General features: G+C 51.9%; 1 protein-coding gene across 4 annotated transcripts in view; it reads right to left on the bottom strand.

Annotated features, from left to right (window-relative positions):
• FZD6 (frizzled class receptor 6) overlaps window positions 1-27,352 on the bottom strand; it is a 158,113-nt gene that overhangs the window by 51,797 nt on the left and 78,964 nt on the right. The window contains exon 1 of one of the 4 annotated variants that reach the window (XM_063924244.1): window positions 11,165-11,238. The exons of 2 other annotated variants lie outside the window; for them this stretch is intronic. Coding sequence is in view for 1 of the 2 variants with exons in the window: in XM_063924243.1 (XP_063780313.1) it covers window positions 11,084-11,155 (72 nt within the window). In the remaining variant the exon portion in view is untranslated. Of the gene's footprint in view, window positions 1-11,083; window positions 11,239-27,352 lie in introns of those variants that run through there. One more of the 4 variants, XM_063924243.1, reaches the window with a different exon arrangement.

Genomic DNA, 27,352 nt, shown 5'->3' with positions numbered 1-27,352 from the left:
CCTTAACAAACGTCTGAACCTCAGGAAGAGAAGCCAGTTCTCTTTGAAAGAAAATGGATAGGGCTGAAATCTGGACCTTTATGGACCCCAATTTCAAGCCCAAAGTCACTCCTGACTGTAGGAAGTGCAGGGACCGGCCCAGCTGGAATTCCTCTGTAGGGGCCTTCCTGGCCTCACACCAAGCAACATATTTTCGCCATATACGGTGATAGTGTTTTGGTGTCACGTCCTTCCTAGCCTTTATTAGCGTAGGAATAACTTCATCCGGAATGCCTTTTTCCGCTAGGATCCGGCGTTCAACCGCCATGCCATCAAACGCAGCCGCGGTAAGTCTTGGAACAGACAGGGCCCCTGCTGCAGCAGGACCTGTCTGAGAGGCAGAGGCCATGGGTCCTCTGTGAGCATTTCTTGCAGTTCCGGGTACCAAGTCCTTCTTGGCCAATCCGGAACAATGAGTATTGTTCTCACTCCTCTTTTTCTTACGATTCTCAGCACCTTGGGTATGAGAGGAAGAGGAGGAAATACATAGACCGACTGGAACACCCACGGTGTGACTAGTGCGTCCACAGCTATCGCCTGAGGGTCCCTTGACCTGGCGCAATACCTTATTAGCTTTTTGTTGAGGCGGTATGCCATCATGTCCACCTGTGGCAGTTCCCATCGATTTGTAATCTGCGTGAAGACTTCTTGATGAAGTCCCCACTCTCCCGGGTGGAGGTCGTGCCTGCTGAGGAAGTCTGCTTCCCAGTTGTCCACTCCCGGAATGAACACTGCTGACAGTGCTTGCACGTGATTCTCCGCCCAACGAAGAATCCTGGTGGCTTCCGCCATCGCCACCCTGCTTCTTGTGCCGCCCTGGCGGTTTACATGAGCCACCGCTGTGATGTTGTCTGACTGAATCAGTACCAGTTGGTTGCGAAGCAGAGGCTCCGCTTGACTCAGGGCGTTGTATATGGCCCTTAGTTCCAGGATATTGATGTGCAGACAAGCCTCCTGACTTGACCACAACCCTTGGAAGTTTCTTCCCCGAGTGACTGCCCCCCACCCTCGGAGGCTTGCATCCGTGGTCACCAGGACCCAGTCCTGTATGCCAAACCTGCGGCCCTCGAGAAGGTGAGCACTCTGCAGCCACCACAGAAGAGACACCCTGGCCCTGGAGGATAGGGTGATCAGCCGATGCATCTGAAGATGCGATCCGGACCACTTGTCCAACAGATCCCACTGAAAGATTCTCGCATGGAACCTGCCGAAGGGAATGGCTTCGTATGACGCCACCATCTTTCCCAGGACTCGCGTGCAGTGATGCACCGACACCTGTTTTGGTTTTAAGAGGTCTCTGACTAGAGTCACAAGCTCCTGAGCCTTCTCCGCCGGGAGAAACACCTTCTTCTGGTCTGTGTCCAGAATCATGCCCAGAAGGGGCAGACGCGTCGTAGGAATCAGCTGCGACTTTGGGATATTCAGAATCCAGCCGTGCTGTTGCAACACCTCCTGAGAGTGTGCTACGCTGATCAGCAACTGCTCTCTGGACCTCGCCTTTATGAGGAGATCGTCCAAGTATGGGATAATTGTGACTCCTTGCTTTCGAAGGAGCACCATCATTTCCGCCATTACCTTGGTAAATATTCTCGGTGCCGTGGACAGACCAAACGGCAACGTCTGGAATTGGTAATGACAGTCCTGTACCACAAATCTGAGGTACTCCTGATGAGGTAGATAAATGGGGACATGCAAGTAAGCATCCTTGATGTCCAGAGACACCATAAAATCCCCCTCTTCCAGGCTTGCAATGACCGCTCTGAGCGATTCCATTTTGAACTTGAATCTTTTCAGATAAATGTTCAGGGACTTTAAATTCAATATGGGTCTGACCGAACCGTCCGGTTCGGTACCACAAACATTGTGGAATAGTAACCCCTTCCCTGTTGAAGGAGGGGAACCTTTACCACCACCTGCTGGAGATATAACTTGTGAATTGCCGCTAACACTACCTCCCTTTCCATGGAGGAAGCTGGCAGGGCCGATTTGAGGTAACGGTGAGGGGGCATCACTTCAAATTCCAGCTTGTATCCCTGAGACACAATCTGTATAGCCCAGGGATCCACCTGTGAGCGAACCCACTGGTGGCTGAAATTTCGGAGACGCGCCCCCACCGCTCCCGGCTCCACCTGTGGAGCCCCAGCGTCATGCGGTGGATTTAGTGGAAGCCGGGGAGGACTTCTGTTCCTGGGAACTAGCTGTATGGTGCAGCTTCTTTCCTCTACCCCTGCCTCTGGCAAGAAAGGATGCACCTCTGACTTTCTTGCTTTTTTGTGATCGAAAGGACTGCATTTGGTAATACGGTGCTTTCTTAGGTTGTGAGGGAACATTTGGCAAAAAATTTGACTTCCCAGCCGTAGCTGTGGAAACTAGGTCAGAGAGACCGTCCCCAAACAATTCCTCACCCTTATAAGGTAAAACCTCCATGTGCTTTTTAGAGTCGGCATCACCTGTCCATTGCAGAGTCCACAGGACCCTTCTGGCAGAAACCGACATTGCATTTATTCTACAGCCCAGTAGGCAAATGTCCCTCTGGGCATCCCTCATATATAGGACAGCGTCTTTTATATGCCCCAGGGTTAGCAAAATAGTATCCTTGTCCAAGGTATCCAGTTCCTCAGACAGAGTATCTGTCCATGCTGCTATAGCACTACACATCCAGGCCGACGCAATTGCCGGCCTCAGTAGAGTACCTGAATGTGTATAAACAGACTTCATGATACCTTCCTGCTTCCTATCCGCAGGATCCTTTAGGGAGGCCGTATCCTGTGACGGCAGGGCCACCTTCTTAGATAAGCGTGTCAAAACTTTGTCTACCCTAGGGGAGGATTCCCAGCGCATCCTGTCCGTTGGCGGGAAAGGGTACGCCATAAGTAACCTTTTGGAAATCAGCACTTTCCTATCAGGAGAATCCCACGCTTTTTCACATAACTCATTTAACTCATGTGAAGGGGGAAAAGTCACCTCTTGCTTTTTCTCCCCAAACATATAAACCCTCTTGTCAGGCACAGGGTTTACCTCTGATATGTGCAATACATCCTTCATTGCTATAATCATGTAGCGGATGGCTTTAGTCATTTTAGGCTGCAATTTTGCATCATCGCCATCGACACTGGAGTCAGAATCCGTGTCGATATCTGTGTCAACAATTTGGGATAGTGGGCGCTTCTGAGACCCTGACGGCCTCTGCGCTGTAGGATCAGGCATGGGCTGAGACCCCGACTGTCCCAAGGCTTCAGCTTTATCCAACCTTTTATGCAAGGAGTTTACATTATCATTTAACACCTTCCACATATCCATCCAATCAGGTGTCGGCGCCGTCGGCGGAGACACCTCATCCATCTGCACCTGCTCTGCCTCCACATAGCCCTCCTCGTCAAACATGTCGACACAAGCGTACCGACACACCACACACAGGGGATGCTCTATATGAGGACAGGACCCCCACAAGGCCTTTTGGAGAGACAGAGAAAGAGTCTGCCAGCACACACCCCAGCGCTATATAACCCAGGAATCACACAGTAACTTAGTGTTTACCCAGTAGCTGCTGTATATATGATTAATGCGCTAAATTTATGTGCCCCCCCCCTCTCTTTTTACCCTCTTTCTACCGTGAGTCTGCAGGGGAGAGCCTGGGGAGCTTCCTCTCAGCGGAGCTGTGGAGAGAAAATGGCGCTGGTGAGTGCTGAGGAAGAAGCCCCGCCCCCTCAGCGGCGGGCTTCTGTCCCGCGATTTGGTGTAAAAAATGGCGGGGGCTCATGCATATATACAGTGCACAGCTGTATATATGCTGCATTTTGCCAGGAGGTACTCAATTGCTGCCCAGGGCGCCCCCCTCTGCGCCCTGCACCCTACAGTGACCGGAGTGTGTGGGTTGGTGTGGGAGCAATGGCGCACAGCTGCAGTGCTGTGCGCTACCTCATATGAAGACAGGAGTCTTCTGCCGCCGATTTTAACGTCTTCTTGCTTCACCCGCCGGCTTCTGTCTTCTGGCTCTGCGAGGGGGACGGCGGCGCGGCTCCGGGAACGGACGACCAAGGTTAAGTTCCTGTGTTCGATCCCTCTGGAGCGAATGGTGTCCAGTAGCCTAAGAAGCGCAATCTAGCCGCAGTTAGTAGGTTTGCTTCTCTCCCCTCAGTCCCACGTAGCAGAGAGTCTGTTGCCAGCAGAAGCTCTCTGAAAATAAAAAAACCTAACCAAAATAAAGATTTTACTTACCGATAAATCTATTTCTCGTAGTCCGTAGTGGATGCTGGGACTCCGTAAGGACCATGGGGAACAGCGGCTCCGCAGGAGACAGGGCACAAGAATAAAAGCTTTAGGATCAGGTGGTGTGCACTGGCTCCTCCCCCTATGACCCTCCTCCAAGCCTCAGTTAGGATACTGTGCCCGGACGAGCGTACATAATAAGGAAGGATATTGAATCCCGGGTAAGACTCATACCAGCCACACCAATCACACCGTACAACTCGTGATCTGAACCCAGTTAACAGTATGATAACAACGAAGGAGCCTCTGAAAAGATGGCTCACAACAACAATAACCCGATTTTGTTAACAATAACTATGTACAAGTATTGCAGACAATCCGCACTTGGGATGGGCGCCCAGCATCCACTACGGACTACGAGAAATAGATTTATCGGTAAGTAAAATCTTATTTTCTCTGACGTCCTAGTGGATGCTGGGACTCCGTAAGGACCATGGGGATTATACCAAAGCTCCCAAACGGGCGGGAGAGTGCGGATGACTCTGCAGCACCGAATGAGAGAACTCCAGGTCCTCCTCAGCCAGGGTATCAAATTTGTAGAATTTAGCAAACGTGTTTGCCCCTGACCAAGTAGCTGCTCGGCAAAGTTGTAAAGCCGAGACCCCTCGGGCAGCCGCCCAAGATGAGCCCACTTTCCTTGTGGAATGGGCTTTTACAGATTTAGGCTGTGGCAGGCCTGCCACAGAATGTGCAAGCTGAATTGTACTACAAATCCAACGAGCAATAGTCTGCTTAGAAGCAGGAGCACCCAGCTTGTTGGGTGCATACAGGATAAACAGCGAGTCAGACTTTCTGACTCCAGCCGTCCTGGAAACATATATTTTCAGGGCCCTGACAACGTCAAGTAACTTGGAGTCCTCCAAGTCCCTAGTAGCCGCCGGCACCACAATAGGTTGGTTCATGTGAAAAGCAGAAACCACCTTAGGGAGAAATTGAGGACGAGTCCTCAAATCTGCCCTGTCAGAATGAAAAATTAAGTAAGGGCTTTTATATGATAAAGCCGCCAATTCTGACACACGCCTGGCTGAAGCCAGGGCTAATAGCATCGTCACCTTCCATGTGAGATATTTTAAGTCCACAGTGGTGAGTGGTTCAAACCAATGTGACTTAAGGAACCTCAAAACAACAGTGAGATCCCAAGGTGCCACTGGAGGCACAAAAGGAGGTTGTATATGCAGTACCCCTTTTACAAATGTCTGAACTTCAGGTACTGAAGCCAGTTCTTTCTGGAAGAAAATCGACAGGGCCGAAATTTGAACCTTAATGGACCCTAATTTTAGGCCCATAGACAGTCCTGTTTGCAGGAAATGGAGGAAACGACCCAGTTGAAATTCCTCTGTAGGGGCCTTCTTGGCCTCACACCACGCAACATATTTTCGCCAAATGCGGTGATAATGTTTTGCGGTTACATCCTTCCTGGCTTTGACCAGGGTAGGGATGACTTCATCTGGAATGCCTTTTTCCTTCAGGATCCGGCGTTCAACCGCCATGCCGTCAAACGCAGCCGCGGTAAGTCTTGGAACAGACAAGGCCCCTGCTGGAGCAGGTCCTTTCTTAGAGGTAGAGGCCACGGGTCTTCCGTGAGCATCTCCTGAAGTTCCGGGTACCAAGTCCTTCTTGGCCAATCCGGAACCACGAGTATCGTTCTTACTCCTCTCCTTCTTATGATTCTCAGTACTTTTGGTATGAGAGGCAGAGGAGGGAACACATACACTGACTGGTACACCCACGGTGTCACCAGAGCGTCCACCGCTATTGCCTGAGGGTCCCTTGACCTGGCGCAATATCTGTCTAATTTTTTGTTTAGACGTGACGCCATCATGTCCACCTTTGGTTTTTCCCAACGGTTTACAATCAGGTGGAAGACTTCTGGGTGAAGTCCCCACTCTCCCGGGTGAAGGTCGTGTCTGCTGAGGAAGTCTGCTTCCCAGTTGTCCACTCCCGGAATGAACACTGCTGACAGAGCTATCACATGATTTTCCGCCCAGCGAAGAATCCTTGCAGCCTCTGCCATTGCCCTCCTGCTTCTTGTGCCGCCCTGTCTGTTTACGTGGGCGACTGACGTGATGTTGTCCGATTGGATCAATACCGCCTGACCCTGAAGCAGGGGTTTCGCTTGACTTAGGGCATTGTAAATGGCCCGTAGTTCCAGAATGTTTATATGAAGAGATGTTTCCATGCTTGACCACAAGCCCTGGAAGTTTTTTCCCTGTGTGACTGCTCCCCAGCCTCTCAGGCTTGCATCCGTGGTCACCAGGATCCAATCCTGAATGCCGAATCTGCGGCCCTCTAGAAGATGAGCACTCTGCAACCACCACAGGAGAGACACCCTTGTCTTTGGTGACAGGGTTATCCGCTGCTGCATCTGAAGATGTGAACCGGACCATTTGTCCAGTAGATCCCACTGAAACGTTCTTGCATGGAATCTTCCGAATGGAATTGCTTCGTAAGAAGCCACCATTTTTCCCAGGACCCTCGTGCACTGATGCACTGACACCTGGGCTGGTTTTAGGAGGTTCCTGACTAGCTCGGATAACTCCTTGGCCTTCTCCTCCGGGAGAAAAACCTTCTTCTGGACTGTGTCCAGAATCATTCCTAGGAACAGAAGACGTGTCGTTGGAATCAGCTGCGATTTTGGAATATTTAGGATCCACCCGTGCTGACGTAACACTATCTGAGATAGTGCTACTCCGACTTCTAACTGTTCCCTGGACCTTGCCCTTATCAGTAGATCGTCCAAGTAAGGGATAATTAATACGCCTTTTCTTCGAAGAAGAATCATCATTTCGGCCATTACCTTGGTAAAGACCCGAGGTGCCGTGGACAACCCAAACGGCAGCGTCTGAAACTGATAATGACAGTCTTGTACTACAAACCTGAGATACCCTTGGTGAGAAGGGTAGATTGGGACGTGGAGATAAGCATCTTTGATGTCCAGAGACACCATATAGTCCCCTTCTTCCAGGTTCGCTATCACCGCTCTGAGTGATTCCATCTTGAATTTGAACCTTTTTATGTAAGTGTTCAAGGATTTCAGATTTAAAATTGGTCTCACCGAGCCGTCCGGCTTCGGTACCACAAACAGCGTGGAATAATACCCCTTTCCTTGTTGTAGGAGGGGTACCTTGATTATCACCTGCTGGGAATACAGCTTGTGAATGGCTTCCAGAACTGCCTCCCTGTCGGAGGGAGACTTTGGCAGAGCAGACTTCAGGAACCTGCGAGGGGGAAATGCCTCGAATTCCAGTTTGTACCCCTGCGATACTACCTGTAGAATCCAGGGATCCACTTGCGAGAGAGCCCACTGCGCGTTGAAATTCTTGAGACGGGCCCCCACCAAGTCTGAGTCTGCTTGTAAAGCCCCAGCGTCATGCTGAAGACTTGGCAGAAGCAGGGGAAGGCTTCTGATCCTGGGAAGCGGCTGCATGGTGCAGTCTTTTTCCCCTTCCTCTGCCCCGGGGCAGAAAGGAATGGCCTTTTGCTCGCTTGTATTTATGGGAACGAAAGGACTGAGTTTGAAAAGACGGTGTCTTTTTCTGTTGATGTGAAGTGACCTGGGGTAAGAAAGTGGACTTTCCAGCCGTTGCCGTGGCCACCAGGTCCGAAAGACCAGCCCCAAATAACTCCCCCCCCTTTATACGGCAATACTTCCATATGTCGTTTGGAATCCGCATCCCCTGACCACTGACGCGTCCATAACGTTCTTCTGGCAGAGATGGACATAGCACTTACTCTTGATGCCAGGGTGCAAATATCCCTCTGTGCATCACGCATATATAGTAATGCATCCTTCAAATGCTCTATAGTTAACAATATATTGTCCCTATCCAGGGTATCAATATTTTCAGTCAGGGAATCCGACCACGCGACTCCAGCACTGCACATCCAGGCTGAAGCGATTGCTGGTCGCAGTATAACACCAGTATGTGTGTATATACTTTTTAGGATATTTTCCAGCCTTCTATCAGCTGGTTCTTTGAGGGTGGCCGTATCAGGAGACGGTAACGCTACTTGTTTAGATAAACGTGTGAGCGCCTTATCTACCCTAGGGGGTGTTTCCCAACGTGTCCTAACCTCTGATGGGAAAGGATATAGTGCCAATAATTTATTAGAAATTAGCAGTTTTTTGTCGGGAGAAACCCACGCTTTATCACATACCTCATTCAATTCATCTGACTCAGGAAAAACTATTGGTAGTTTTTTCACCCCCCACATAATACCCTTCTTAGTGGTATTTGTAGTGTCAGAAATGTGCAATGCTTCCTTCATTGCCGTGATCATGTAACGTGTGGCCCTACTGGACATTACGTTCGACTCATCACCGTCGACGCTAGACTCCGTATCTGTGTCTGTGTCGACCCACTGAGGTAACGGGCGTTTTAGGGCCCCTGACGGTGTCTGAGACGCCTGGACAGGCACTAATTGATTTGCCGGCTGTCTCATGTCGTCAACAGTTTTTTGCAAAGTGTTGACATTATCACTTAATTGTTTGAACACGATCATCCAGTCAGGTGTCGACTCCCTAGGTGGTGACATCACTAACGCAGGCAATTGCTCCGCCTCCACATCATTTTCCTCCTCATACATGTCGACACACACGTACCGACACACAGCACACACACCGGGAATGCTCTGATAGAGGACAGGACCCCACGAGCCCTTTGGAGAGACAGAGGGAGAGTCTGCCAGCACACACCCAGCGCTATATATATATATATATATATATATATATATATACAGGGATAACCTTATATAAGTGTTATTCCCTTATAGCTGCTGTTTATATTGTCATTTGCTGCCAATAGTGCCCCCCCTTCTCTTTTTTACCCTGATTCTGAAGCAGGACTGCAGGGGAGAGTCAGGGAGCCGTCCTTCCAGCGGAACTGTGAGGGAAAATGGCGCTTGTGTGCTGAGGAGATAGGCTCCGCCCCTTCACGACGTCCTTATCTCCCGCTTTTTTGTGTAAAAATGGCAGGGGTTAAAATACATCCATATAGCCCAGGAGCTATACGTGATGTATTCTTTTGCCACCTAAGGTATTATCATTTATATTGCGTCTCAGGGCGCTCCCCCCCAAGCGCCCTGCACCCTCGGTGACCGGAGTGTGAAGTGTGCTGAGAGCAATGGCGCACAGCTGCGGTGCTGTGCGCTACCTTAGTCTGAAGACAGGATTGTCTTCTGCCGCCGATTTCACCGGACCTCTTCGTCTCTTCTGGCTCTGTAAGGGGGACGGCGGCGCGGCTCCGGTGACCCATCCAGGCTGTACCTGTGATCGTCCCTCTGGAGCTAATGTCCAGTAGCCTAAGAAGCCCAATCCACTCTGCACGCAGGTGAGTTCGCTTCTTCTCCCCTTAGTCCCACGATGCAGTGAGCCTGTTGCCAGCAGGACTCACTGAAAATAAAAAAAACCTAAATTAAACTTTTATTCTAAGCAGCTCAGGAGAGCCACCTAGCCTGCACCCTTCTCGTTCGGGCACAAAAATCTAACTGAGGCTTGGAGGAGGGTCATAGGGGGAGGAGCCAGTGCACACCACCTGATCCTAAAGCTTTTATTCTTGTGCCCTGTCTCCTGCGGAGCCGCTGTTCCCCATGGTCCTTACGGAGTCCCAGCATCCACTAGGACGTCAGAGAAAATACTTTCTTATTAGCAAGCTCAGGAGAGCTCACTAAAATGCACCCAGCTCCTTCCGGGCACAGATTCTAACTGAGGTCTGGAGGAGGGGCATAGAGGGAGGAGCCAGTGCACACCAGTAGTACTAATTCTTTCTTAGAGTGCCCAGTCTCCTGTGGAGCCCGTCTATTCCCATGGTCCTTACGGAGTCCCCAGCATCCACTAGGAAGTTAGAGAAAAAAAGGGCAATGCTTTCTCTCTTGGCCGCTGTCTGTGTAGCTACACATGAAAGTTCCTAGCCATGTGGTGAATAAGTACAAAACTGCCAACGGGGCCGTGACTGCTTTTCCTTACAATTCTCTGAGGAAAAGAGGGGTTACCATACTCTGATGTCTGTTGAGCTGTGAAGGAGACTATATAAATCCCTGAAGGGGAAGGAATGGTGCGGAGTATCCTCTTACATTTCTCCTATTTTATAAGAGAAGGGTGTCACGCTTTCGCTTGCTTTCCCTCACTAACATTCAATGCTGGCCATGTCCTGTGCAATAAGATTAACTCACAGGCGGCTTTCCCTGGTTTACGTTGCTGTCGACAATTATGCACAGCTGGCTATCAGCTGGAAATGCTGTATCCTATTCTGACTGACGGATCAATTTAATACTCTCTGATTTAGCACGGGATGCTGCAGGTTTGAAGCACGGGACTGCTAATTCAGTTCTAGGCAGCTATAACTATAGATGGAGCCGCGTTTATCTGAGGCGGCTGCATCGTAAAACGTGCACTCCCGACGTGACTAGGCGATCCGTCCGCCTAGATACGCCGAGAGTGCACAGACACGCTATCATTTAGAGCATCTCTGTCCGCGGACAGTGACATTCCCTATTCAAGTGAACGGGGTGAGTCTCTGTCGCGGGCACGCGCGCCCGTGGATGCTTTTGGCGATAGGCGCACCCGCCCACAGACGGAGCCATGGCTTGCGTGGCTCCATCTGTACCACAGCAGTAAATCCTCTATCATGCAGTCACTGGCAAAAGTTTAGTGCATTACAGGGAAAACTCTAGTTTGGAATATAGTTATTATCAGGGGGCACTCTGTAGGGCCAGTCTCTGCTAATATGTGCTGCTTTGTAACTGTGAAGTGATGTGAGGTGCTTTGTTGCTACACCTCTCCTGATGATCCTGCCAGGATTTCTAACTGCTTAGTAGTTGCACCGGCCTTTTTGGGAGGGCGGTTCATATCCGTCACCTCTGGAATATCTGCAGGGTCTGCCACCTCCCAGAGCCGCGTCTCTGTCCTGCCTCCCTAGCTAGGAATCACAGCAGCAGCGCCAGCCTTTTCTATCAGCTCCTCCTGTCAGTACAACTTGCTAAGATGGCCGCCATTCAACTGCCAACTGTCTCAGCACCCGACTCTAAAGGTGGGTACACACTGGAAAGATATATCTGCAGATCAATTGATCTGCAGATAAATCTATGGACGGATCGGGCAGTGTGCTGTGCATACACACTGCCCGATCCGTCGGGGACTGACTTCATGAACTGTACACGCCCGCCCAGTTCAGCTGTCAATCACCGCCGGTTGCCGCAGCATGTGTACGGGCGGTCGGCCGACTGCCGTACACACACAGCGACGTGCCAATATATCGGCTGTGCTGCGGTGCCGACGCGATACGTCTGTGAACGACGGAGTTCATAGACGTATCGCCCATACACACTGGCCGACGACCCACGATATATATATATATATATATATATATATACACATATACATATATATATATATATATATATATATATATATATACATATACACATTATATATATATATATATATGTGTATGTGTATATATACATACATACATACATACATACATACATACATACATACACACACACACACACATAATAATATATATAATAAGATTTTACTCACCGGTAAATCTATTTCTCGCAGTCCGTAGTGGATGCTGGGACTCCGTAAGGACCATGGGGAATAGCGGCTCCGTAGGAGACTGGGCACAACTAAAGAAAGCTTTAGGACTACCTGGTGTGCACTGGCTCCTCCCCCTATGACCCTCCTCCAGACCTCAGTTAGGATACTGTGCCCGGAAGAGCTGACACAATAAGGAAGGATTTAGAATCCCGGGTAAGACTCATACCAGCCACACCAATCACACCGTATAACTCGTGATACTATACCCAGTTAACAGTATGAATAATAACTGAGCCTCTCAACAGATGGCTCAACAATAACCCTTTAGTTAAACAATAACTATATACAAGTATTGCAGACAATCCGCACTTGGGATGGGCGCCCAGCATCCACTACGGACTACGAGAAATAGATTTACCGGTGAGTAAAATCTTATTATCTCTGACGTCCTAAGTGGATGCTGGGACTCCGTAAGGACCATGGGGATTATACCAAAGCTCCCAAACGGGCGGGAGAGTGCGGATGACTCTGCAGCACCGAATGGGCAAACTCTAGGTCCTCCTCAGCCAGGGTGTCAAACTTGTAGAATTTAGCAAATGTGTTTGACCCCGACCAAGTAGCTGCTCGGCAAAGTTGTAAAGCCGAGACCCCTCGGGCAGCCGCCCAAGAAGAGCCCACCTTCCTCGTGGAATGGGCTTTCACTGATTTAGGATGCGGCAGTCCAGCCGCAGAATGTGCAAGCTGAATCGTACTACAGATCCAGCGAGCAATAGTCTGCTTTGAAGCAGGAGCACCCAGCTTGTTGGGTGCATACAGGATAAATAGCGAGTCAGTTTTCCTGACACTAGCCGTCCTGGAAACATAAATTTTTAGGGCCCTGACTACGTCCAACAACTTGGAAGCCTCCAAGTCTTTAGCAGCCGCAGGCACCACGATAGGTTGGTTCAAATGAAAGGCTGATACCACCTTAGGGAGAAACTGGGGACGAGTCCTCAATTCTGCCCTATCCATATGGAAAATCAGATAAGGGCTTTTACATGACAAACCCGCCAATTCTGACACACACCTGGCCGAAGCCAAGGCCAACAGCATGACCACTTTCCACGTGAGATATTTTAATTCCACGGTTTTAAAAGGCTCAAACCAATGTGACTTTAGGAAATCCAACACCACGTTGAGATCCCAAGGTGCCACTGGAGGCACAAAAGGGGGCTGATTATGCAGCACTCCCTTAACAAAAGTCTGAACTTCAGGTAGTGAAGCCAGTTCTCTCTGGAAGAAAATCGATAGAGCCGAAATCTGGACCTTAATGGAACCCAATTTTAGGCCCATAGTCACCCCTGACTGTAGGAAGTGCAGAAAACGGCCCAGCTGAAATTCCTCCGTTGGGGCCTTCCTGGCCTCACACCACGCAACATATTTTCGCCAAATGCGGTGATAATGGTTTGCGGTCACTTCTTTCCTAGCTTTAATCAGCGTAGGAATGACTTCCTCCGGAATGCCCTTTTCCTTCAGGATCCGGTGTTCAACCGCCATGCCGTCAAACGCAGCCGCGGTAAGTCTTGGAACAGACAGGGCCCCTGCTGCAGCAGGTCCTGTCTGAGCGGCAGAGGCCATGGGTCCTCTGAGATCATTTCTTGAAGTTCCGGGTCTTCTTGGCCAATCCGGAACAATGAGTATAGTTCTTCCTCCTCTTCTCCTTATTATCCTCAGTACCTTGGGTATGAGAGGAAGAGGAGGGAACACATAAACCGACCGGTACACCCACAGTGTCACTAGAGCGTCCACAGCTATCGCCTGAGGGTCTCTTGACCTGGCGCAATATCTTTCTAGCTTTTTGTTGAGGCGGGACGCCATCATGTCCACCTGTGGCCTTTCCCAACGGTTTACAATCAGTTGGAAGACTTCTGGAGTCCCCACTCTACCGGGTGGAGGTCGTGCCTGCTGAGGAAGTCTGCTTCCCAGTTGTCCACTCCCGGAATGAACACTGCTGACAGTGCTAACACGTGATCTTCCGCCCATCGGAGAATCCTTGTGGCTTCTGCCATCGCCGTCCGGCTTCTTGTGCCGCCCTGTCGGTTTACATGGGCGACTGCCGTGATGTTGTCTGACTGGATCAGTACCGGCTGGTTATGAAGCAGGGGTTTTGCCTGACTTAGGGCATTGTAAATGGCCCTCAGTTCCAGAATATTTATGTGTAGGGAAGTCTCCTGACTCGACCATAGTCCTTGGAAGTTTCTTCCCTGTGTGACTGCCCCCCAGCCTCGAAGGCTGGCATCCGTGGTCACCAGGACCCAGTCCTGTATGCCGAATCTGCGGCCCTCTTGAAGATGAGCACTTTGCAGCCACCACAGCAGAGACACCCTGGTCCTTGGAGACAGGGTTATCAGCCGATGCATCTGAAGATGCGAACCGGACCACTTGTCCAACAGGTCCCACTGAAAAGTCCTTGCATGGAACCTGCCGAATGGAATTGCTTCGTAGGAAGCTACCATTTTTCCCAGGACTCGCGTGCAGTGATGCACCGACACCTGTTTTGGTTTCAGGAGGCCTCTGACTAGAGATGACAGCTCCTTGGCTTTCTCCTCCGGGAGAAACACTTTTTTCTGTTCTGTGTCCAGAACCATCCCCAGGAACAGTAGACGTGTCGTAGGGACCAGCTGTGACTTTGGAATATTTAGAATCCAACCGTGCTGTTGTAGCACCTCCCGAGATAGTGCTACCCCGACCAACAACTGCTCCCTGGACCTCGCCTTTATCAGGAGATCGTCCAAGTACGGGATAATTAAAACTCCCTTTTTTCGAAGGAGTATCATCATTTCGGCCATTACCTTGGTAAATACCCTCGGTGCCGTGGACAGACCAAACGGCAACGTCTGGAATTGGTAATGACAATCCTGTACCACAAATCTGAGGTACTCCTGGTGAGGATGGTAAATAGGGACATGCAGGTAAGCATCCTTGATGTCCAGAGATACCATGTAATCCCCCTCGTCCAAGCTTGAAATAACCGCCCTGAGCGATTCCATCTTGAACTTGAATTTTTTTATATAAGTGTTCAAGGATTTCAAATTTAAAATGGGTCTCACCGAACCGTCCGGTTTCGGTACCACAAACATTGTGGAATAGTAACCCCGTCCTTGTTGAAGGAGGGGCACCTTGACTATCACCTGCTGGGAATACAGCTTGTGAATTGCCTCTAGCACTGCCTCCCTGCCTGAGGGAGTTGTTGGCAAGGCAGATTTGAGGAAACGGCGGGGGGGAGAAGTCTCGAATTCCAGCTTGTACCCCTGAGATACCACTTGAAGGATCCAGGGATCCACCCGTGAGCAAGCCCACTGATTGCTGAAGTTTTTGAGACGGGCCCCCACCGTACCTGGCTCCGCCTGTGGAGCCCCAGCGTCATGCGGTGGACTTGGAGGAAGCGGGGGAGGACTTTTGCTCCTAGGAACTGGCTGTATGCTGCAGCTTTTTCCCTCTACCTCTGCCTCTGGGCAGAAAGGACGCGCCTTTAACCCGCTTGCCTTTCTGGGGCCGAAAGGACTGTACCTGATAATACGGTGCTTTCTTTGGCTGTGAGGGAACATGGGGTAAAAATGCTGACTTCCCAGCTGTGGCTGTGGAAACGAGGTCCGAGAGACCATCCCCAAACAACTCCTCACCTTTATAAGGCAAAACTTCCATGTGCCTTTTAGAATCTGCATCACCTGTCCACTGCCGAGTCCATAATCCTCTCCTGGCAGAAATGGACATTGCACTTATTTTAGATGCCAGCCGGCAAATATCCCTCTGTGCATCTCTCATGTATAAGACTGCGTCTTTTATATGCTCTACGGTTAGCAATATAGTGTCCCTGTCTAGGGTATCAATATTTTCTGACAGGGAATCTGACCACGCAGCTGCAGCACTGCACATCCATGCTGAAGCAATAGCCGGTCTCAATATAATACCTGAGTGTGTATACACAGACTTCAGGATAGCCTCCTGCTTCCTATCAGCAGGCTCCTTTAGGGCGGCCGTATCCGGAGACGGTAGTGCCACCTTCTTCGACAGGCGTGAGCGCTTTATCCACCCTAGGGGATTTTTCCCAACGTGACCTATCCTCTGGCGGGAAAGGGTACGCCATTAGCAACCTTTTAGAAATTACCAGTTTCTTATCGGGGGAAGCCCACGCTTCTTCACACACTTCATTTAATTCCTCAGATGGGGGAAAAACTACTGGTAGTTTTTTCTCCCCAAACATAATACCCTTTTTTGTGGTACCTGGGGTAACATCAGAAATGTGCAACACATTTTTCATTGCCTCAATCATGTAACGTGTGGCCCTATTGGAAGTTACATTAGTCTCATCGTCGTCGACACTGGATTCAGTATCCGTGTCGACATCTGTGTCTGCCATCTGAGGTAGCGGGCGTTTTAGAGCCCCTGATGGCTTTTGAGACAGTTGGGCAGGCACGAGCTGAGAAGCCGGCTGTCCCACATCTGCTATGTCGTGAAACCTTTTATGTAAGGAGTTGACGCTTTCACGTAAGTCCTTCCACAAGTCCATCCACTCAGGTGTCGGCCCCGCAGGGGGTGACATCACATTTATCGGCAACTGCTCCGCCTCCACATAAGCCTCCTCATCAAACATGTCGACACAGTCGTACCGACACACCGCACACACACAGGGAATGCTCTGACTGAGGACAGGACCCCACAAAGCCCTTTGGGGAGACAGAGAGACAGTATGCCAGCACACACCAGAGCGCTATATAACACAGGGATTAACACTGTAACTGAGTGATTTTCCCAATAGCTGCTTGTATACACAATATTGCGCCTAAATTTAGTGCCCCCCCTCTCTTTTTTACCCTATGTAGTCTGGAAACTGCAGGGGAGAGCCTGGGAGCGATCCTTCCAGCGGAGCTGTGAGGGAAAATGGCGCCAGTGTGCTGAGGGAGATAGCCCCGCCCCTTTTCCGGCGGACTTCTCCCGCTTTTTTGTAGGTATATCTGGCAGGGGATTTTACACATATATAGTCTCTATGACTATATTATGTGTAGTTTTGCCAGCCAAGGTACTTAATATTGCAGCCCAGGGCGCCCCCCCCCCAGCGCCCTGCACCCATCAGTGACCGGAGTGTGAGGTGTGCATGGGAAGCAATGGCGCACAGCTGCAGTGCTGTGCGCTACCTTGATGAAGACCGAAGTCTTCTGCCGCCGATTTCCAGGACTGTCTTCTTGCTTCTGGCTCTGTAAGGGGGACGGCGGCGCGGCTCCGGGACCGGACGATCGAGGTCGGGCCCTGTGTTCGATCCCTCTGGAGCTAATGGTGTCCAGTAGCCTAGAAGCCCAAGCTAGCTGCAAGCAGGTAGGTTCGCTTCTCTCCCCTTAGTCCCTCGTAGCAGTGAGTCTGTTGCCAGCAGATCTCACTGAAAAGAAAAAAACTAAAATAAACTTTCTTTTTCTAGGAGCTCAGGAGAGCCCCTAGTGTGCATCCAGCTCAGCTGGGCACAAGATTCTAACTGAGGTCTGGAGGAGGGTCATAGGGGGAGGAGCCAGTGCACACCAGGTAGTCCTAAAGCTTTCTTTAGTTGTGCCCAGTCTCCTGCGGAGCCGCTATTCCCCATGGTCCTTACGGAGTCCCAGCATCCATTTAGGACGTCAGAGAAATAATAAGAATTTACTCACCGGTAATTCTATTTCTCGTAGTCCGTAGTGGATGCTGGGAACTCCGTAAGGACCATGGGGAATAGCGGGCTCCGAAGGAGGCTGGGCACTCTAGAAAGATTTATGACTACCTGGTGTGCACTGGCTCCTCCCATTATGACCCTCCTCCAAGCCTCAGTTAGGACACTGTGCCCGGACGAGCTGACATAATAAGGAAGGATTTTGAATCCCGGGTAAGACTCATACCAGCCACACCAATCACACTGTACAACTCGTGATACTATATCCAGTTTGACAGTATGAAAAAACAACTGAGCCTCAACAGATGGCTCAACAATAACCCTTTAGTTAACAGTAACTATTTACAAGTATTGCAGACAATCCGCACTTGGGATGGGCGCCCAGCATCCACTACGGACTACGAGAAATAGAATTACCGGTGAGTAAATTCTTATTTTCTCTGACGTCCTAGTGGATGCTGGGAACTCCGTAAGGACCATGGGGATTATACCAAAGCTCCCAAACGGGCGGGAGAGTGCGGATGACTCTGCAGCACCGAATGAGAGAACTCCAGGTCCTCCTCAGCCAGGGTATCAAATTTGTAGAATTTTGCAAACGTGTTTGCCCCTGACCAAGTAGCTGCTCGGCAAAGTTGTAAAGCCGAGACCCCTCGGGCAGCCGCCCAAGATGAGCCCACTTTCCTTGTGGAATGGGCATTTACAGATTTTGGCTGTGGCAGGCCTGCCACAGAATGTGCAAGCTGAATTGTACTACAAATCCAGCGAGCAATAGTCTGCTTAGAAGCAGGAGCACCCAGCTTGTTGGGTGCATACAGGATAAACAGCGAGTCAGATTTTCTGACTCCAGCCGTCCTGGAAACATATATTTTCAGGGCCCTGACAACGTCTAGCAACTTGGAGTCCTCCAAATCCTTAGTAGCCGCAGGCACCACAATAGGCTGGTTCAGGTGAAATGCTGACACCACCTTAGGTAGAAACTGGGGACGAGTCCTCAATTCTGCCCTATCCATATGGAAAATCAGATAAGGGCTTTTACATGATAAAGCCGCCAATTCTGACACTCGCCTGGCTGAAGCCAAGGCCAATAACATGACCACTTTCCACGTGAGATATTTTAGATCCACGGTTTTTAGTGGCTCAAACCAATGTGATTTTAAGAAACTCAACACCACGTTGAGATCCCAAGGTGCCACAGGGGGCACAAACGGGGGCTGAATATGCAGCACTCCTTTCACAAATGTCTGAACTTCAGGTACTGAAGCTAGTTCTTTTTGAAAGAAAATCGACAGAGCCGAGATCTGTACTTTAATGGAGCCTAGTTTTAGGCCCATATTCACTCCTGCTTGCAGGAAATGCAGAAATCGACCCAGCTGAAATTCCTCTGTTGGGGCCTTTTTTGCCTCGCACCATGCAACATATTTCCGCCATATGCGGTGATAATGCTTTGCCGTAACATCCTTCCTGGCCGTAATAAGCGTAGGAATGACTTCTTCCGGAATACCCTTTTCCTTCAGAATCCGGTGTTCAACCGCCATGCCGTCAAACGCAGCCGCGGTAAGTCTTGGAACAGACAGGGCCCCTGCTGTAGCAGGTCCTGTCTGAGCGGTAGAGGCCACGGGTCCTCTGAGAGCGTCTCTTGAAGTTCCGGGTACCACGCTCGTCTTGGCCAATCCGGAACCACGAGAATTGTGTTTTACTCCTCGCTTTCTTATTATTCTCAATACCTTTGGTATGAGAGGCAGAGGAGGGAAAACATTAACCGACTGGTACACCCACGGTGTCACTAGAGTGTCCACAGCTATCGCCTGAGGGTCCCTTGACCTGGCGCAATATCTTTTTAACTTTTTGTTGAGGCGGGACGCCATCATGTACACCTGCGGTTTTTCCCAACGGTTTACCAGCATCTGGAAGACTTCTGGATGAAGTCCCCACTCTCCCGGGTTGAGGTCGTGTCTGCTGAGGAAGTCTGCTTTCCAGTTGTCCACTCCCGGAATGAACACTGCTGACAGTGCTAGTACATGATTCTCCGCCCATCGGAGAATTCTTGTGGCTTCTGCCATCGCCATCCTGCTTCTTGTGCCGCCCTGTCGATTTACATGGGCGACTGCCGTGATGTTGTCTGACTGGATCAGCACCGGCTGGTGTAGGAGCAGGGATTTTGCTTGACTTAGGGCATTGTAGATGGCCCTTAGTTCCAGAATATTTATGTGAAGGGAAGTCTCCTGACTCAACCATAGTCCTTGGAAGTTTCTTCCCTGTGTGACTGCCCCCCAGCCTCGAAGGCTAGCATCCGTGGTCACCAGGACCCAGTCCTGTATGCCGAACCTGCGGCCCTCTAGAAGATGGGCACTCTGCAGCCACCACAGTAGAGACACCCTGGTTCTTGGAGACAGGGTTATTAAGAGATGCATCTGAAGATGCAATCCGGACCACTGGTCCAACAGGTCCCACTGAAAGATCTGGCATGGAACCTCCCGAAGGGAATTGCTTCGTAAGAAGCCACCATCTTTCCCAGGACCCGCGTGCAGCGATGCACTGATACCTGTTTTGGTTTCAGGAGGTCTCTGACTAGAGATGACAACTCCCTGGCTTTCTCCTCCGGGAGAAACACTTTTTTCTGGACTGTATCCAGAATCATACCCAGGAACAGTAGCCGTGTCGTCGGAACCAGCTGTGACTTTGGGATATTCAGAATCCAGACGTGCTGGTGCAGCACCTCCTGAGATAGTGCTACCCAGACCAACAACTGTTCCTTGGACCTCGCTTTTATTAGGAGATCGTCCAAGTACGGGATAATTAAAACTCCCTTTTTTCGAAGGAGTATCATCATTTCCGCCATAACCTTGGTAAATACCCTCGGTGCCGTGGACAGTCCAAACGGCAGCGTCTGGAATTGGTAATGGCAATCCTGTACCACAAATCTGAGGTACTCCTGGTGAGGATGGTAAATGGGGACATGCAAGTAAGCATCCTTGATGTCCAGGGATACCATGTAATCCCCCTCGTCCAGGCTTGCAATAACCGCCCTGAGCGATTCCATCTTGAACTTGAATTTTTTTATGTATGTGTTCAAGGATTTCAAATTTAAAATGGGTCTCACCGAACCGTCCGGTTTCGGTACCACAAATAGTGTGGAATAGTAACCCCGGCCTTGTTGAAGTAGGGGTACCTTGATTATCACCTGCTGGGAATACAGCTTGTGAATTGCCGCTAGCACCGCCTCCCTGTCTGAGGGAGCAATCGGCAAGGCAGATTTTAGGAACCGGTGGGGTGGAGACGCCTCGAATTCCAGTTTGTACCCCTGAGATACTATTTGAAGGATCCAGGGATCCACCTGTGAGCGAGCCCACTGATCGCTGAAATTCTTGAGGCGGCCCCCCACCGTACCTGGCTCCGCCTGTGGAGCCCCACCGTCATGCGGCGGACTTGGAAGAAGAAGCGGGGGAGGACTTTTGCTCCTGGGAACCTGCTGTTTGCTGCAGCCTTTTTCCCCTACCTCTGCCTCTGGACAGAAAAGACCCGCCTTTTCCACGCCTGTTTTTCTGGGTCCGAAAGGACTGAACCTGATAAAACGGCGCCTTCTTAGGCTGTGAGGGGACATGGGGTAAAAATGCTGACTTCCCAGACGTTGCTGTGGAAACTAGGTCCGAGAGACCATCCCCAAATAATTCCTCACCCTTATATGGCAACACTTCCATGTGCCTTTTAGAATCTGCATCTCCTGTCCACTGGCGAGTCCATAAGCCTCTCCTAGCAGAAATGGACAATGCACTTACTTTAGATGCCAGTCGGCAGATTTCCCTCTGTGCATCTCTCATATATAAGACTGAGTCTTTGATATGGTCTATGGTTAACAGGATCGTGTCTCTGTCTAATGTGTCAATATTTTCTGACAGTTTATCTGACCACGCACCGGCAGCACTGCACATCCAAGCTGATGCAATAGCTGGCCTAAGTATAATGCCTTAGTGTGTATATACAGACTTCAGGATCGCCTCCTGCTTTCTATCAGCAGGTTCCTTGAGGGCGGCCGTATCCGGAGACGGTAGTGCCACCTTTTTAGACAAACGTGTGAGCGCTTTATCCACCTTAGGAGGTGTTTCCCAACGTGACCTATCCTCTGGCGGGAAAGGGAACGCCATTAGTACCTTCTTAGGAATTACCAATTTTTTATCAGGGAAAGCCCACGCTTCTTCACACACTTCATTTAATTCATCTGATGGGGGAAAAACTACGGGTAGTTTTTTCTCCCCAAACATAATACCCTTTTTAGTGGTACCTGTATTTATATCAGAAATGTGTAACACCTCTTTCATTGCCTCAATCATGCAGTGAATGGCCTTAGTGGGCATCAGATTAGACTCATCGTCGTCGACACTGGTGTCAGTATCAGTGTCGACATCTGGGTCTGCGGTCTGAGGTAGCGGGCGTTTTAGAGCCCCTGATGACCTGTGCGACGCCTGGACAGGCACGAGCTGAGAAGTCGGCTGTCCCACATTAGGCATGTCGTCAAATTTCTTATGTAAGGAGTCTATACGTGCACTCATTTCTTTCCATAAGTTCAACCACTCAGGTGTCTGCCCCGCAGGGGGTGACATCCCTTCTAAAGGCATCTGCTCCGTCTCCACATCATTATCCTCATCAAACATGTCGACACAGCCATACCGACACACCGCACACACACAGGGAATGCTCCAACAGAGGACAGGACCCACAAAAGCCCTTTGGGGGGGACAGAGTGAGAGTATGCCAGCACACACCAGAGCGCTATATAATGCAGGGACTAACTGAGTTATGTCCCCTATAGCTGCTTTTTCTATATAATTGTATACTGCGCCTAAATTTAGTGCCCCCCCTCTCTGTTTTTACCCTTTGCTGTAGTGTAGACTGCAGGGGAGAGCCAGGGAGCTTCCTTCCAGCGGATCTGTGAAGGAGAAATGGCGCCAGTGTGCTGAGGGAGATAGCTCCGCCCCTTTTCCCGCGGACTATTCTCCCGCTTTTTCCTATATTCTGGCAGGGGTATTTTCCACATATATAGCCTCTGGGGCTATATAGTGTGGTATTTTTGCCAGCTAAGGTGTTATTATTGCTTCTCAGGGCGCCCCCCCCCAGCGCCCTGCACCCTCAGTGACCGGAGTGTGAAGTGTGTGTGAGGAGCAATGGCGCACAGCTGCAGTGCTGTGCGCTACCTTGGTGAAGACTGATGTCTTCTGCCGCCGATTTTCCGGACCTCTTCTTGCTTCTAGCTCTGTAAGGGGGACGGCGGCGCGGCTCCGGGACCGAACACCAAGGACTGGGCCTGCGGTCGATCCCTCTGGAGCTAATGGTGTCCAGTAGCCTAAGAAGCCCAAGCTGGCTGCAAGCAGGCAGGTTCGCTTCTTCTCCCCTTAGTCCCTCGCTGCAGTGAGCCTGTTGCCAGCAGGTCTCACTGAAAATAAAAAACCTAATTTCTATCTTTCTTTCTAAAGGCTCAGGAGAGCCCCTAGTGTGCATCCAACCTCGGCCGGGTACAAAATCTAACTGAGGCTTGGAGGAGGGTCATAGTGGGAGGAGCCAGTGCACACCAGGTAGTCATAAATCTTTCTAGAGTGCCCAGCCTCCTTCGGAGCCCGCTATTCCCCATGGTCCTTACGGAGTTCCCAGCATCCACTAGGACGTCAGAGATATATATATATATATATATATATATATATATATATACTAGGTGATTCATCGCGCCCTACGGGCGCTCTTCACACCGTCGGTTGGGGCTACGCCCCGTTAACCCCTGCACGCCTTTGAACATACACAGGCCAGTAGATAGGTGGTCAAGAGGTGCTGCGGGTGGGGAAGGGGAGGGTGTGGTAGGTCCGCGAATGGGGGAAGGCAGAGCCGGATTAAGACCATGGGGGGCCCTGGGTGCTTTAGACAGTGGGGTCCCTATTGAAGAGAGGGGTGGGGGGTGCACCTATGGGGGCCTAATGCCCACCATGCGCCCTCGGGCCAGGAGGGCCAGACTATAAATGGCCACGGGCCGAGAGGGCCCGACTACATACCCACAGGCCGGGAGGGCCTGACTGTACCTACGGGCCTAGTGCCCCATCCCTGGCGGTCTAGGGAGGAAAGGGGGGGTTAGTGAGAAACCACCTCACTGAGGCCTCACCTGGTCCGGGTGATCTTCCATCAGGAGCACGGCGTCTTCCGGCCTTTTCAGCGGGCACCGGAGCTCTTCTCCCTCCATCCGGCTGTTCACCGCTCTTCAGCGCGGCCTCCCTCTTCGGCTCTCGCTTGGTGTCTTCTGCGCTCTTCCGCGCGGTCGTCTTCTTCGGCTCCCGCCCGGTATCTGACGTCAGATGGCGTGGGCGGGGCCAATGACCCGGCGAGACAATCTGATTGGCCGGCGCCCCGCGAGCCATGATTTACTCGCGGACGGCGCCGGAAAAGAACTCCCGCCGCCAGCGCTTCGGATTGGGCCGGGGGGGGTGCTACAGGAGGGGACGGTAGTGCTGCGGGTGTTGGAGGGTGCGGGGGGGGGGGGGAGAAGTGGTATGGGGGTGGTGCGGGGGTGCTGCGGGTGGGGGCGGGGTGGGGGGTGCAGCAGGTGGGGGAGGGGACGGGAGTGCAGTGGTTGGGTGAGGGGTGTGTGCCGCGGGTGGGGTGGATGCTGTGGGTACCGCGGGTGGGAGGGTGCGGGGCCGCGGGTGGGAGGGTGCGGGGTGCCGCGGGCCGTGTGGTGCGGGTGGGCGCGGGCCATGTGCCGCAGGTGGGGGGCTGATGTGTTGGATGCTGTGGGTGGAAGGAGGGCCGTGCGCCGCGTGTGGGAGGAGGGCCGTGCGGCGCGGGTGGGGTGCCGCGGGTGGGAGGAGGGCCGTACGGCGCGGGTGGGGTGGAGGGTGCGTGGGTGTAGGGGGGGGGGAGATGGGTATAGGGGGGGGTGCTGCGGGTGGGGGAGAGAGAGGGTGGGTTTTTTGGGATGTGAGTGCTACGGGTGGGGGATGGATGTGGTGAGTGCCACGGGTGGGGGAGGGGTAGGGGGGGTTCTGCGGGTGGGGGAGGGGCGGGGGGGTGCTACAGGCGGGGACGGGAGTGCTGCGGGTGTTGGAGGGGAGTGTGGGGTGGAGGGTGCGGGGGGGGGGGGGAGAAGTGGTATGGGGGTGGTGCGGGGGTGCCGCGGGTGGGGGAGGGGTGGGGGGTGCAGCAGGTGGGGGAGGGGACGGGAGTGCAGTGGTTGGGTGAGGGGTGTGCCGCGGGTGGGAGGAGGGCCGTGCGGCGCGGGTGGGATGCGGTGTGCGGCGCGGGTGGGAGGAGGGCCGTGCGGCGCGGGTGGGATGCGGTGTGTGCCGCGGGTGAAAGGAGGGCCGTGCACCGCGGGTGGGTTGAATGCTGTGGGAGGGGGGGCCTCCGGACTGTGCGGTGACGGCGAGTCCGGCTTACAGTCCCCGCTCCCCGGCTGCAGGATCACCAGGGTACGTACAGGGAGTGTACGGGGAGGAGAGAGACAGGGCACTGGGCGGAGACGGGGCGGGATGGGCGGACCGAGGGAGGGGACTGTTCCTGCCCTGCATGCAGCCACTGTGACTCCGCCCAGCGTTACGGCCACAGAGTCACAGACTAAGGCAAATATATAGGAGATGCCCCCCCAGTAGTAGTAGCATCCTTACATGTAATGCCCTCCCAGTAGTAGTAGCACCGTCCTTATACATAATGCCCCCCAGAAGTAATAGAGTCCTTATACATAATGCCCCCCCAGTAGTAGCGTCCTTATATGTAATGGCCCCCAGTATTAGTAGCATCCTTATACGTAATGCCCCCCTATAGTAGTAGCGTCCTTATACGTAATTCCCCCCCTATAGTAGTAGCGTCCTTATACGTAATGCCCCCCCTATAGTAGTAGCCTCCTTATACGTAATGCCCCCCTATAGTAGTAGCGTCCTTATACGTAATGCCCCCCCTATAGTAGTAGCATCCTTATACGTAATGCCCCCCCTATAGTAGTAGCGTCCTTATACGTAATGCCCCCCCTATAGTAGTAGCGTCCTTATACGTAATGCCCCCCCTATATTAGTAGCGTCCTTGCATGTAATGGCCCCCCCAGCAGTGGCGTCCATAAAGTGCGCACACACAGACATACCTCACATACACACAATTCACACATATATACATACACACACACACACACACACACACACACACACACACACACACACACACACACACACACACACACACACACACACACACCCCCACTATATACACACACACATTTCTCTCACACCCTCCACTTACCAAGTCTGGCTGGCCGTCACTGCAATGCTGATTCCACCACTGTTCAGCTGTCTGGTCCCGTGTAGCTCCGCCCCTCTATTTCGTGTAGCTCCTCCCCTCGTGCCGCCGTAGCTCCGCCCCCTTTTCGGGACCCGCACTGCACAGCACACAGCCCGCTGTCACAGGTGATTGGGGGGGGTGGACAGGCACAGCAGCTAGTGGGCATCCTCACCTCCTATACTGTAAGGTAGGGTCTTGCACCTGACTGCTGCTGGCGCTGGGTATGGGGAAGCTCCCTGCAGCAGATGCAGTTGACTCCGCCCAGCTCTGTGACTCCGCCCAGCGTTACGGGCACAGAGTCACAGATTAAGGCAAATATATAGGAGATATAAATTTAATTATCATTTTTATTCTATTATTTTTTTTGGGGGGGGGGTCTAGTCATATACCATGTTGCTAGTTGTGTCCAGTGTTGCAGAGTATATCCCCCATCTCTGGTCCCACTCACCTCCCTTATCTCTCACTCTCTCCCAGTGGTGCAAGTGTGTGGGTATGGGTGGGTACGGCGTACCCTTTAGAATTTTGCCGTGGGTACGCCGTACCCACACCTACGGGCCGCCGCTCCATTCCTCCCTCCCCAACGCTCCCCGCCGCACCGCCGCTGATGTGAGGGGAGGAGAGCGCAGCCTGCGCCTCTCCTTCCCCTCCGTCTCTGGCGGGTGTGGGTGTCTTCGTTCAATTCAGCGCCGCCCGTGACCCAATCAGAGCTCGTACCGCGAGCTCTGATTGGCTCACGGATCGCCGCTGAATTAAACTGAGACACCCGCATCCGCCGGAGACTGAGAGGAAGGAGAGGCGCAGGCTGCGCTCTCCTCCCCTCAAATACACACAGGACGGCAGCGGCAGCGGCGAGCAGGGGGTGGGCATGTATACCTGGCACTGGTTGGACATGTGTACCTGACACTGGGAGCATATCTGGCACTGGTGGGGGGGGGGGGGGGGGGGGGGGGGGGGGGGCATGTATACCTGGCACTGGTTGGACATGTGTACCTGACACTGGGAGCATATCTGGCACTGGGGGGGGGGGGGGCATGTGTACCTGACACTGGGAGCATATCTGGCCCTGGGGGGGGGGCATGTATACCTGACACTGGGTGCATACCTGGCACTCTGGGGACATTTGTGTATCTGGCACTCTGGGGACATTTGTGTATCTGGCACTCTGGGGACATTTGTGTATCTGGCACTCTGGGGACATTTGTGTATCTGGCACTCTGGGGACATTTGTGTATCTGGCACTCTGGGGACATTTGTGTATCTGGCACTCTGGGGACATTTGTGTATCTGGTACAGTGAGGCAATGTGTATCTGGTACAGTGAGGCAATGTGTATCTGGCACTGTGGGGCAATGTATATCTGGCACTGTGGGGCAACGTGTATCTGGCACTATTGGGGTCATACGTGTTTCTGCCCCTCCCCCCATACGTGTATCACCCCCCCATTTTCATTGGCCACGCCCCATGTGGCATTTGGCCACACCCATTATTTGGTGCGCGCACACAGTACCCGTAAGACATTTTTTCTAC

Source organism: Pseudophryne corroboree, chromosome 5 (assembly GCF_028390025.1).
Source record: "Pseudophryne corroboree isolate aPseCor3 chromosome 5, aPseCor3.hap2, whole genome shotgun sequence".
Classification (NCBI taxonomy): Eukaryota; Metazoa; Chordata; class Amphibia; order Anura; family Myobatrachidae; genus Pseudophryne; species Pseudophryne corroboree.
The sequence above is the reverse complement of the archived record's forward strand: the minus strand, read 5'-3'. Positions and strand labels throughout refer to the sequence as shown.